Here is a 13,189-nt window from a genome sequence, read left to right on the forward strand (position 1 = left end):
CATATTCTTCAGTGGGTGCAGTTTCCTTTAGAACAGTAGGAGTCATGGTAGACCATAAAAACCTCCATAAATCTTTCTGTCACTAATACAAGGAGCTGCTACGGGGCAAGGAAGGGCTAAGTGTGTTGCAGCTGATGCTTCTCAGGTACTTTACCAGGTGCATCAGAACACAACTGTGGAGAAGGCAGCAGGCATTTTACTTACCACAGGGGTCTGTCTTGACACCTTTCTTGGCTAAAAAAATTGTCAGTTGCTGGTAATTTTTCTTGTCAATTCTCACAAGCACTAAATACAAATCGGACAGTTTTGCTTTAGGCCTTCAGCATCAGTGCTAGGACATTGTACCCGGAGTGCCAGGATCATCATACATGGACAAAAACTGTCATGAGAGGCCAAGCAGAAATTGCAGCTTAGTGCTCTTTTTTTTGAAATGAGGACAATTTCAATAGTGGGGCAAAAAAACCCTTCTCCTCACTGTGCTTGTTTGATCCACATTGTAGTTACAGTGAGGGATTCCAAATGAGGCCATAAGCTCTGACATTGTGGAGAGGGAATGCGCACTTGTGAAAGCACAGATCTGCAATGTCACTGTAATTATTTTTTCCCCCGTTTTGGAGAAAGATGACATAATTAGAGTTGCAGTCCTCAAGGGAAAGTACAGGAATTCTGATTACTCACTGAAAGCCTTCTCATCCACAAGCCTTCCATGTAAATGAAGTTAGTTTCAGTTATGCTTTCAAGTAAGCTATCAATCTATTTATAAATGCATTATTAAAAAAAAAAAAAAAACAAAAGAAAACCAAAACCTACAAACACACACACACACACACACACAGAAAATCACCTAGAACTACTGCAAATTTGTGTGAGAACATCATTCTGGTTTCAGTTCCAAGATAACTTAATGTTCTTTAAGGCTGGAAGAGAACATAGTTTCATTACAACTGCACATATTAAGGGTTTTGTATGAAATGAGCATCTCAAGGCAAGGGGAAGAAAGCAGCATTGTTCCAGGGCTGTTTTTCACAGGCCTGTATTCATATCTCATCCTTGTTGTTTGCAGGAGAGGCAGATGTGAACCAGAACAATGGGACCTCCACGAAGAGCCCAGCGGTGACAGACTCCAAAGGCACAGCAGACCCGAAGAATGCCTGGCCTGAGGCCAACCCAGCTGACAGGACTGGTCGCCCCCACTTGATCCGCCTCTTTTCCCGAGATGCCCCAGGAAGAGAAGACAACACCTTCAAAGATCGGCCCTCAGAGTCAGACGAGCTACAGACCATCCAAGAGGACAGTGCAGCAGCTTCAGAGAATTCGGATTTGATGGCTTCACAAAAACGCTCCTCTTTCCGGCACGGATCAAAACTGGCATCTGCGAGCACTATAGACCATGCCAGACATGGATCCCCACGGCACAGAGACTCGGGCCTGCTTGACTCGCTGGGCAGATTCTTTGGAGGTGAAAGGCACGTTCCCCGGCGGGGCTCGGGCAAGGTGAGCTCTGAGGAATAGAGAACTGCAAGGCTACAGAAAAACACAGTACAATTAAAGAGGAAGGGTGGGTCTGAAAGAAAGGTCTCACTGCTATAAGGCAAGAGTTGAACTAGCCAGCGGGATGGTACTTGTAATATAATGCTTGGCTTTAAACTGAAAACAGCAACAACAAAAAAAGCAAAGATCTGGGCAACAAGAGGAGCTACTCTGGGTAGTAACACGGAGTATTAGAAATCCAGGGGGCTCTAGAAACATTACCGGGAGGAATTTTTGTGGGCATTTAATGTGGTGTGTTGTATGCATTTCTATGCTGTGCCATTTAGAGAAACTTCAGTTTGCTTTTGTGTCTTGTTCTTAAATATTTGCAAAAGGGAGCTGGATAAGAGCACTAAATAAATAATAAATGCAAGATGATCTCTACATATCTTGGCACTAACTGAGGGACAAACTTGGAAATAGACGTTAGAAAAGGAATTGTAGCCAAATTCTCAGCCTGCTTGTGCAATAATATGTTTAAGGTCAGTTGACAGCATTGCCGGGGAGATGGCTTGACAGACATTATCCTGAATCCTAGGTGTACAAAATAATCCAGCTGCTTTATTCTGACAAGTCCAAGCATTTCATATTAGAAATTGCATAACGAGCCATTTCTACACTATCAATTCAAAAACAAGGCATTATTAATTACATTCTTCCCTTTTCCAGGATACCTGCCTCCTCTGATAAATTATACAGCTGGCATATTAGTTCACTATTATTCAAGTGGCAAAGTTTAAGGTGTTTTCACTGTACCTTTTGCCACGTAAATGATAAGTGAAGTCTTGTGTTTGTGTGTCCACACACTACATAAGCATTCAAATGGAACTGCTGTAGTGCTGTAAAACTTTTCTTTTAGCTGAATTTGTTGTAGTTGCTCAAGTTGTGTGTCGCAGAAAGCATCATTCATAGTTGCTGGCTGAGCCCAAATTTTTGAAAATCCTTTGACAATCTTTGAGGTCTATTCAGTGTTCCAGCCTGTGATCTGTGCTGTCTCTCAGTGCTGCACTGGGACAGGACACAAACTGCCCTGTGGTGTAAAACTGATCTGTGGTGGTCCCACAGCTGTGGCTGTCAGTGTCCTTCACAGCTCCACACCTGGAAGCACAATGTGTAATAGCCCTTCCCTGAAGAGTTGTTGTAATATAGAGACCACTGGACGAAAAATACTCAAGAAACTTAAAACCAGAAGCTTCTCACACTTCACGGGTGGTACTAAGCAAGCTGGACGTTTTGTTCTTTTTATTTCTCACCTTTACCAACTGGGGCCTGTATTGCTAATGACAAAGATTTAGCAGCCAGGCATTTTTTTCTGTAGTAACGTTTCTGTGTGTAATGTTCCTGTGCGTAATGTTCATAAATGCCACAAGCAGTTGCTGTGAGCATGAAGAAAACCTTTTTTCTTATTGTTACTGCAAATAACAGAGACTGTTCCCAGCTGCTATTTTCTGGAACCTGGTTGGCCAGCTCAACTCTTGCTGTTTTGTTCATGTACTGTGTTACTCGATGAAAAATAGTGTATGAAATGTTCTTTGTACACCAAGGCAACAATACCAAAAAGTTAGATTCTGCATACAGAATATACAGAGGTATGTGCATTCCTGCTTGGCAATAAATCAAACCAATCAACTCAGTTTTTAGGAGTAATGACTAAAAAATGTCTGAAAGCTGTACAAAGTCTGTATTTTATCCTTTGGTGTGAACATGATTGCAATGATTCTCTATAGATTTTGATGTAATTATGTATAAGAGGATAGGAGATCATGTCTTTTATCTCTGCTGTAAAATGCTATTATGAAGAACTTAAATGTCTGCAAAACAGAACAGAATTATGGACAATTCTGACTTTTTTTACCAAGCAGAAGTAGTTGTTTGGGATTTTTTTTTCCCCTTAAGAACGACTACTTGTAGTGTTACAGAGTCCTGATTTGCAGATCTGAGCTGGAAGCACAGAGAAGTTGAATTATTTTGGCAAAAGTCCGTCACATTAGGACTTCCAGTGCCAAAGGATCTCTAGCACTCTTCCACACAATGATAATATTGATGTACGTCCTAGAAAACATTCCTAGGAAGCTCTCCTGTGGGAGGGCTTCAGTGTGGCAAGTACTGAGCAATTGGCACAGACAGTCATTTCAACTATTATTTATTTAGCCTCTGAAACAATGCCTTTTGGTTTCTTGTATCAAGAAAGGCTTGTGGTGTCATTTATTTATACAAGAGTAGACGGAGGAAACCTAGATGGCTCATTCAGGCTTAAACTCTAAACAGTTGTTGCCATTTGCTGAATTTTTTAGAGGATCACTGATAGATGATGAAGGTGTTCATGGACCAGCCATAATAGAGTGAAGTCCCTTGGCAGTATTCCAGACTTCACTAAGTAAGCAGGTCTTTGGTAAATAAGATACCACTAAAAGCACCTTAAAGGATGAATTTCAAAGGCTTGAAAAGTTCCTAGAGCTGCACTGTTTATCTGCTTGCACTTTTTTCTTTCTTTATTTTAAAGCATTTCAAAGCAATTCTACAGCTGCCTTTCTTGCAGTCTTCCTTTTTCAACCAGCCCATGCCTCAGTGGGAGCATCTCAACTACCCACACCAGCAAGCACTGGAATGCAAAGACAACACTTGCTCTTTGTACAGATTTAGGGCTGACATTCAAGCAAAACACATTATAAATTCTTTGTGGAGGCATTTTCTTCTTGCATCCATAGCTAAGAAGTACATAAATGAATAATATTCACTATTGTGTCCAGAAAGGTGGGGTAGGAACAATGCTGGGACTGTTTCATGGCCTCCTTTTCTCATGTGGAGCAGGTTCTCCCCGGCTCTGCAATTCTGAAGTTAAATTGCATGGGAGTTCCATGGGAGTTGTTAAAAATAGAAATACTGGAATGTACAGAAATACTCCTTTTCCTCTATGGGGCAGCAAGTGCATTTGACATTTTCCCCCCAGTCCCATCAAGATTTTGGATAGCTGAATCTCAATTAAAACCAGCTTGAATTTTGTACTTTTAAGAAAAACTTTTGAGGTAGAATATTTGGAACAAAACTGTTGTTGTGCACAGCTCAAATTTAATCGTATTAAAAAAGAATTTAAAATGATGACAGAAAGAAACTGTGGTGCAGACATTTTAAATAGCAAGTAAGAGAGAGTAGCATAACCATAAATTATTTCATTTCTAATCTATAGAATATTTGTTTAAGCAAATTTGTTAAAACAATCAAATGTTCTTTGTGCCTCCTAGATTCTGAGCCTGTATTCAACTTCAGTATGTACTGATGGCTATTTTGTTTCTTTGATGCAGTTGTTTATGTTTTTGTAATCCTTTGTTTATGATTTTATTTTTTTTCTACTAAAGTTTGGATTGTGAAACAAGAATTTTTCTGTCCTGGTTTAACATTTTGCATTAACATACTAAACTTTAAACTACACTTGTGACACAGATCAAGCAAACCAAAATATGTGAGTGACAGTAAATAATAGGTGAGGCAAGACTTAGTGAAAGATTAAATCAATTTCTTTTTTACATTTTGCTTCAGTTTTTTATGCAATCTTGTAAAAGTCTCCTGTTGCCTGAATGAAGCCTTGCTTTTGTATTTCCGTCCCAATTTCTATGTATTTGAGTGCAAGAAATACGGAATGTAGAGATGGGGCTTCCCCATGCTACAGACAGATACAAGGCAGGAGCAGCACTGGGATGAAGTTCTTCTCAACTTGAGCAGAACCAGGGTTTGGGATCAGCATTTCTGAATCAGCAGTTCCAAACTCACTCCTGAGCTAAGCAGTTGCTGGAGTGGGGATCTACAAAAAAGGTTGTGATAACCATGCACAGGCAAAAAGTTTAAGAACCACAGTTTTAAATAATACCATGGAAAGATAAATTAATCAGAATATTTTTTCTTTTTTTTTTTTGCACTTGAACTCTATTCACATTTCCTGTGGAAGCTTTAATGTATACTACAGCACCATGAAGAATTTGAAAAGCAGTGCTAGTCTGACTAGTATATGATGTGATTTAAGTAAATACTTTCTGTGATTTTAATTTCCAAGTCTGAGTTTTCAGGGAGTGGTATTGCTTGTGATACACTGTTTTGGAAAACCTGCTGTGCAAGCAGTATGCTTGTAAAAAAAATGTATAGAGTTTATAGTGGTTGTAACAATAATCTTGTTTTAATCTTTTGCTTTTCATGTGCTTTATGTATTCATTAAACTGTTTACATCACAAAAACCAGTGTACTAATGATTTAATTTGTTTTAAATGCTTTAATCCATTAACAGAAGCTGCAACAAACTACTACTTGTACGTGACAGGTTTTTAGTTCACTAAAAGGCTGCGTGTCCTTCTGCAAAATTCAGTTAGAAGAGTGCATTGGACAGAAGGGAATGGAGAGGTTTCCTTCTGGAAGGAAAGGGTAGGCTTTGAATAACCAAAGCTCCTGAAGCTGATGTTCTCACTGAATGATAATGGGAACTGAATCTGGCCTCTCGTTTGTAGCAGGTAGTAATGAATGATGAATACCTAAAAATGAATTAGTGTAACAGGACTGCAGTCTGAATCTCATTTAGCTTGTGCAGTGGTAGAACCTCAGACTACTTTAGATCTGCCTGGTTTAAAAAAAAATCACCTGTACAAAACAAGGAAATACCAACCGGTGAGTACACACACCATGTGAGAAGTGAAAGGCCTAGGAGCCAACATCATGGGACTGACTTTGATGTGTTCATTTCACACCTGTATGACCATACACATGTTATTTGTGCCTAATAATTAACACATTATTTCATGCACTGGAACTTGCATTTTCAAGGAAGTTACTGCTTGAAGTAATTATTACAAGGTACTAGATGAATTTGGGAATTGAACTAGGTTAAATGCTCTTTAAGTGGTACTTCAAAGTGCAAGCATTAATTTTGGTAAAGTATTAGTGATGCTTTGTGCTCACCTGACATCAGCTGCATGGCAAGGTTTGTTTAGAAATGGGACAAAGTATTTGGGGTTTGCTGATTTGTTTTACAACTTAAAGAGGAGATCATGTCTGCAGAGAATGCCTGTGTGCTTTGCTGCTTTTACTGTTTTTTTATATGATCTTGTGCTTCTTACATTCAGAAATGTATTAGTAACATGTTCAGGCTAAAGTACAAATTAATCAACGAAAGCATTTGAAGGATCTCTGTTTCTAATCACTCCACAGCAAAAGGTCTCCCCCTTTCATTAAACTTCCAACAGGATCTTTTATTTCAGTCTTTGCTTGACTATTTCTAGAGTCTTCTATCCACTAATATGATACAATAGTAACAGTGGTATGTGTAAGTTGCATGCGGAAGAGCATGAAAGTTCTGTAGAAGAGCTTCAGGGATTCTTTCGAGCACTTGGTGAAGTTTAAAGCTTGTGGTGCTCTTTGCCTGGGCCTGAGCCTGATGGCAGAGCTGGTGGAGGGGCAGTGATGGCAGCTTTGGGATCTTTTGGTGGGAATTGGCCTCAGCTGTCCTCAGCCATTCCTCTCTTGTTCACCTGCATGGCCCCTCAGCTCAGCTGAGCATAAGGTCTGGATTTAATTTTAAAACCATATATCAGAGGGGGGTGTTTGTTTAAAGAAGTGCAAGGGCCAGGCAGGGATGTACAGCCAGGGATGGTCAAATAAAGCTGTTAAAAATTTAGCACAAGGATGTTCTCTGCCTAAGAACAATTTGACGTTTACTTCTCTGCAGATGAAGCAGTTTGATAAGTAAGAAATTGCTTTATATTAAAATCTGCTGTATTGTTTTTTTCTATCACATTCCTTGCAAATGAAGAACTGCATTATCCTTAGCACTTTCCATCCTAGAATGCCAAAATAAATTACTGTACTTCAGCTGTTTTCAGATTACACAATGGTAAATGCTGCCAGATAGAAAACCAGAGCAACAGTTACTACTTCTTTTGTCCCTGACCTTGTTTTGTACCTCCGTCATTAGTGACATATTGCTGGCTTTCAACTTTTTTACTGATGCAAAATATCTCACCATGTTCCTGAAATGGTCTCCATTTAAGACACATTACACTCCAAAATTACTTGGCTTCATTTCTGAGCTGCACAAGAAATCGTCCACTGCCATTTTCAGGTGATTTTACTGATTTTTTTACAAATCAATTAAAAAATACTGGTAAGGAACAAATCTTTCCCCTTTTACTTATGATGCATCTACTTCTCCATTTCTGATACATCAAACAATTAATGTACTTTGGAGTTGTACTGAGCTATGAGCCTCAGGTTTGGAGTTGTCCATCTTCCCCACTTTATACTAACAATATTATTGGAAATTTTACCACAGTATTTCTTTCAAAGAAATATTCTATTAACCATGCCATGTCTAAATATTTCATAATAGTAAACCCTGCTTGATATTACACTCTCTCTACAAGTTATGTTGAGACAGGCAATAGTGCTTTTAACAACCTGTATGAGAGCTTAGCCTGTCACTTGCTTACCTATTAAAGGCAGAAAAGAAATAGAATTGGGCCAATCCCTCAAAGTTGAGAACTGATCAAATATTTGGTGGGTGGGTGAGTGCGTGCAATCTGAGATTTCCAGAAATCAAGGCTGTAGTAACATTTTTCTGGCCAGCAGCTGTAAAGTGATAGTGTACACCTGGTATTTATAGCTTTGTTTTCTTAATAATTCCCATCTTACTTATTGTATTACCTTCATGACTATATGAAAATACTAGGGAACAGGACATCTAAAAATTGTATAAATTACTGCTTTCTTACCAATGGCCATACCCATACCCCATAATGTTACATTGTTTTGCTGTAGCAACACCAGCAAACAGATGCATCTCCACCAAATATGCAGGTGATCAGTAGAAACTGATCATGGTGAATACCAGCGCAGGATGCCTTCCATATCTTGCCCATGTACAGTAAAGTCCTAAAGGCTGTGAAGTTTGGTGGTAGCAGAAGCTACTTGGAGAATACCTACTAGCCAAAGTCTTTTTTTTTTTTTGCTGGAATAATGATTCTCAAACAAAATTAAAAAAAAAAAAATCTAGCCAAGAAAACCCCGACCCAAACCATGGATCATTTCAACAAAGTTTAATCTATGTCATTGATACCATCTTGAACAATAACAGAACAATACTGAGAATGCATCAGAGACTATGTCCAAGCAGATAAAGAACTTCGATCATGAAGAATATTTGAATAAAATCATTCATGCTAGGCAGAAAAAATGCCTCAAAAAAGCCAAGTCAAATTAAAGGACTGGCTTTTGCCTCTGAAACCATTTATCAAGTGTCACAACAATGGAATAAACGGGACACAGGGAAAAACCCAGAAGGTATGATGGTGCTGGTCTCCCATTTGAGACCCATCATGAACCAGAACTCTCCTGAAAAACTGCCCCCATTCTTCTTTTCTGCCCAGTAATTCTTTTACCTGCTAATTTATGAACACTAATCATCAAGGCACTAAGGGGTAACAGGGTTATGGAGAAATGTGGTTCTGGATTATTGATTGGCACCTCTCTTGATTGGGGAGTGTTCTCCACTGTTTCCTTCTTCTTCCTTGTGTTTCTTACTCTTCAGTCATCTCTGCTCACTGCCATGTTTGTTATTCCTGTCATTCTGCTAAGAATTCTTCCTCTTTTTGTTCATCACCTATTTCTAGACAAAGATTGATCTCAGCACCAGCCTGAAAGGCAGAATCTCCTGCATTCTACATCCCTCTTCCTGCCAATTCTCCTCTATACCTTTGAGCAAGTAATTTAATTTCTGTGTTAACTTCCACATTAGTAAAAATTAACAGTACCATTACAAGGATGTGTGGCTCATCCTTCCTAAAGTGATTTTAAAAGCCTGCTGAATTAGGTAATTAACTATAATGTCATCACCAGATCAGCCAGTGGGGAAGACATCAGCATTCCCACTGCCTTTGGTAACAGATCAGCAAGTCATGAACAGCCTGGGACAAACACTGCCACCAAGAGCAAACTGCTGCCTGGGTTGTACGTGAACAAAGATGGAACCAACACCACCACAGATCTGACTGAGCAGTGCATGCTCACAGAAGTTACATTCCTCCCAGAATAAGCATGGAAAAATACATCCCACATGGGCTGTGTATTCTGTTACTGCCTGGTGAGAGCTGGGGTAGCAGCACAGGAAGGTTCTGATGAAGTGTCAGCCATGCCCAGGAACACAAAGCCCCTCCAAATCCCAAGATGAAGTAATTTCTGTATTCAAGTGCCTGTGAAGATTTCTCATTCAACTATATAATAGATTTCCATATTATTAAAATAAGAAAGAAAAAAAGCATATATATTTACTGAAAGGATGCATGTCAATTCCTGTTTGGCATACATAGTTAGAAGCCATACTGACTACCTCAGTTTGAACCTGGATAGGAATTTCATTAAAGTTTGGATTCAGAGTCCATTTCAAGGACTAACACAAAATCAGCTGAGTGATTGCCTGTAACTTTCAGATTTTTCTTCCCACAGAACAGCACGGTGTTCATCACATAATGCTTAAAGGATAATTTTAGTCTACCACTACAGTTCCAAATGTCTTAGTGGGGGTGGTTAAGCATTATGGACAACCTTCAGGTTGTGGAACAGTTTGGTTTTCTAAGACAATCTAAATGCAATTTTCATGTCTATGTAAATTTGAAATGTGTGGATTTTGTATGATATCTTTTAAATTCATGCACAGCAACTTGTTAGGTATCTTGTGAAGAAAAGCTGTTGGAAACCATGAAACCCATTGAACCCACAAAAAAGCCCTTTGTTTTCCATCTTTACCTGGTTTGACTGCATTTTAAATCAGCTATTTCCATATTTTATATGTATGGATTTTGCCAGTAGAGAAACAACACGGGATGTTGTTAGATTTTCACCTCACATTCTAAAGTATGCAACAAAAGCACACAATAGTGATACCAAAAGGAACTGTAAAAAGCTGTAAATTCAACTACTCCAAAAGTATCTTAATATCGTTATTGGCACAAATGAATATCACAGAGTGATGAGGAGTTAGAGCTATTTACATGCATATGGAATCTTCAGCTATAAGCATTCCTCTTGTGGAGGATGAGAGCCCTCAGAGAGATTATAATATACATTTAAAAGTGTCCCCTAATGCATCTGAGTTTCAAGAGCCGACATATCCCATTTATAGCAAGCAAAAGGATGGGTTTCATGGGCTTTCATGACTGAAAAAAAGCACCTGTAACTGCTTAACTGTATCCATTTTATACCCAAAGCCAGTTGTTGCACAACACTGAAAAGCATGTGTATATATATATATATATATATATATATATATATATATATATATACACCCACACACAAACACACACTTGGGTATCTTCAGGTCAACTGGAAATGTAATAACCTTGCACAAAACACCAAATGGAGCCCATATTGTTAGTTAATGAATGTTAACTAATTAACAATAATTTACTAATTTTATTTTATTAATTTTTAATTAATATTTTAATTTATTAACAAATTAATTTTAATTAATTTTTTAATTAACAGCTCTTACAAGGTACTAATAGAAGTTGTGCCAGTAAAATGTAATTAGTCTGATGTGAAAGTACATGGCTAACACAGGGAATGCAATTCCAATGTATAGCTAATGTTGAAACTTAAAATACCTGCATGTTTTCTTTGCACTGCATTCACAGTTACTCTCTTTTTTTTTTTTTTTTTTTTTTGTCTTAGTGGCCAACATACCACCATACTACCAAGGTAGGTGACACAGTAAAACAATGCTACTTTCCTGTGCATCACCAGAAAAAAACACAAAGTGTTTAAGAAAAAAAATTCACTCCCCTTACAGGATAACTGCGGGTATTTTATGTGTATTTTAAAAAATTCTTATTTAGATTATTAATCCTTAAAACTGTTGGTTTCACAGTGAAGTTGAAAACTATGTTTTTGTCATCAGATCTCCCAGTTACTGCTTAAATTTCTAGTACTAGTAAATCTTTTTTACTAAGATCATTCAGCTTTAGGGTTCCTTTTTCTTTTTTACTAAAATCATTCAGCTTTAGGGTTCCTTTTGGCTTTTTTGAAGGTGCAGCAGAGTTGACTTAGTTGAGATCCTTAACTGAGGTCAAACATTTCATTAATGTTTACTGGGAACAGGAAAAGCTAAGTGTTCTTCTGTTCAGTTACTGTTCAGTGCTATTGTATGTTTAAACTTTTTTAAGGGCACAAACAGAGGCACCTCCATTTTAAACTTCCCCACGAATACCCAAGGGCTCTGAATTCACACTCATACTTGGCAAGTACATTTCAAAATGCATCAATAGGGAAGCCAAGGATGCCTTTTATTGGCAATGCTCTCAAGACTGAAATTCTTAACAACATTGCAAGAGGTGTGGGGAGAACTCACTGCAGCCCCTGGGTGAAAGAGAGCAGTAACACAAAGAAGAAAAGAAGCAAATTACATCCCTTCCTAAAACACAGTTGCTCTTCTCTATTCCTATAAGGTTTTAACAAGCTATTCCTATAAGGTTTTAACAAGAATATTATTTAAAGCCAAGCACTTAAAACATATTGAAAGGTTAACAGTGATGATCTGAATGCATTAATGAAACACATGGTAACTGTTAAATTGAGTTCATTCAAAAAGGTCCACTTATATCACACCATCTCAGTAGCCCATTGTAGCAATATAAATCAGATGTCTTTTTTAATTTCAAACCCATTAGAATTTACCTTTTAACACCTACAAATATCAGTTATTACATAAACATAAGCAGTCTCTGAAAAACACCATTGGATTTTGTTTTCTTTCCCTAGGAGTTCAAAAATTGAAAGAAAAAACTAGAGGTGAAAGAGTAATTTCAACAATGAATTGAGCGGCAACATGTAAATTACTTGTCACAAATAAATAATAATATCAAAGGTTCTGAAGATAGATGAAGTTTGCTGATGACAATATGAATGGAAAGCACTTTATTTTAAACACCAGGAAACCCACCCAGAACAGTCATTGAAAATTACTTCAGATTTGCTACTGCTTCATACACATTAAAACAGGAGACAGTTGAAGCCTGTGATGACATTTGGCACTGCAGGCAGAAGAAACTTTGTATTTATAGCACAATAACCTTTCCAATAAGCCAAGTTATTAGCACCTAATAATTGGTAAGAACGCCAAAATCAAGAAACTCAACCCTGTCTAGATTCTAAAACCTTACTATCTCAATTTTTCTCCATTCCTGTGGCAAGTCATAGCCTGCCAGATCTGCAACACCATGGTATTTATCCTAAAGACAAGACAGTCAGCAGCTTTCAAAGGGTGGTTTGAATATAGATTAAGAAGACAAAGCCATGACTGAAGTATCTGACTCTCTCTTCCTAATCACAGCAGCAGAGGCTATTTTGGCAACACTGGAACTAGTGACCAAGTAGAAACTGCTGCAGAATTATAAGCAGGACTGACTACCTGACACTATGGAGAGCTCACAGATCCAAAATTCAGATTTGCCTGCTTTTAAAACAATTAAGTGTCCACATATCATCAGCATGCGAAAAAACCCAACCCTGATAAAAATCAGCCAAACTTCTCTGCATTGGTTAGTTTTTTTCCAACAGAAATCAGTGTAATAAACCACATATCTGACTTCATTTGGACTACTGCTCAGGAAGCCCTTCTGAAAATAGAAAG

At 38.1% G+C, this 13,189-nt stretch overlaps 1 protein-coding gene across 3 annotated transcripts in view; it reads left to right on the plus strand.

Moving 5' to 3' along the window:
* MBP (myelin basic protein) overlaps positions 1-13,189 on the plus strand; it is an 82,891-nt gene that overhangs the window by 62,701 nt on the left and 7,001 nt on the right. The window contains exons 3-5 of one of the 3 annotated variants that reach the window (XM_053950329.1): positions 1,064-1,494; positions 4,773-4,796; positions 11,233-11,259. In XM_053950329.1, the coding sequence (XP_053806304.1) occupies positions 1,064-1,494; positions 4,773-4,796; positions 11,233-11,259 (482 nt within the window). The remainder of the gene's footprint in view (positions 1-1,063; positions 1,495-4,772; positions 4,797-11,232; positions 11,260-13,189) is intronic. The other 2 variants (XM_053950336.1, XM_053950345.1) reach the window with 2 other exon arrangements.

The sequence above is a fragment of the Vidua chalybeata genome, chromosome 1, assembly GCF_026979565.1.
Source record: "Vidua chalybeata isolate OUT-0048 chromosome 1, bVidCha1 merged haplotype, whole genome shotgun sequence".
In the NCBI taxonomy this organism is placed as follows: Eukaryota; Metazoa; Chordata; class Aves; order Passeriformes; family Viduidae; genus Vidua; species Vidua chalybeata.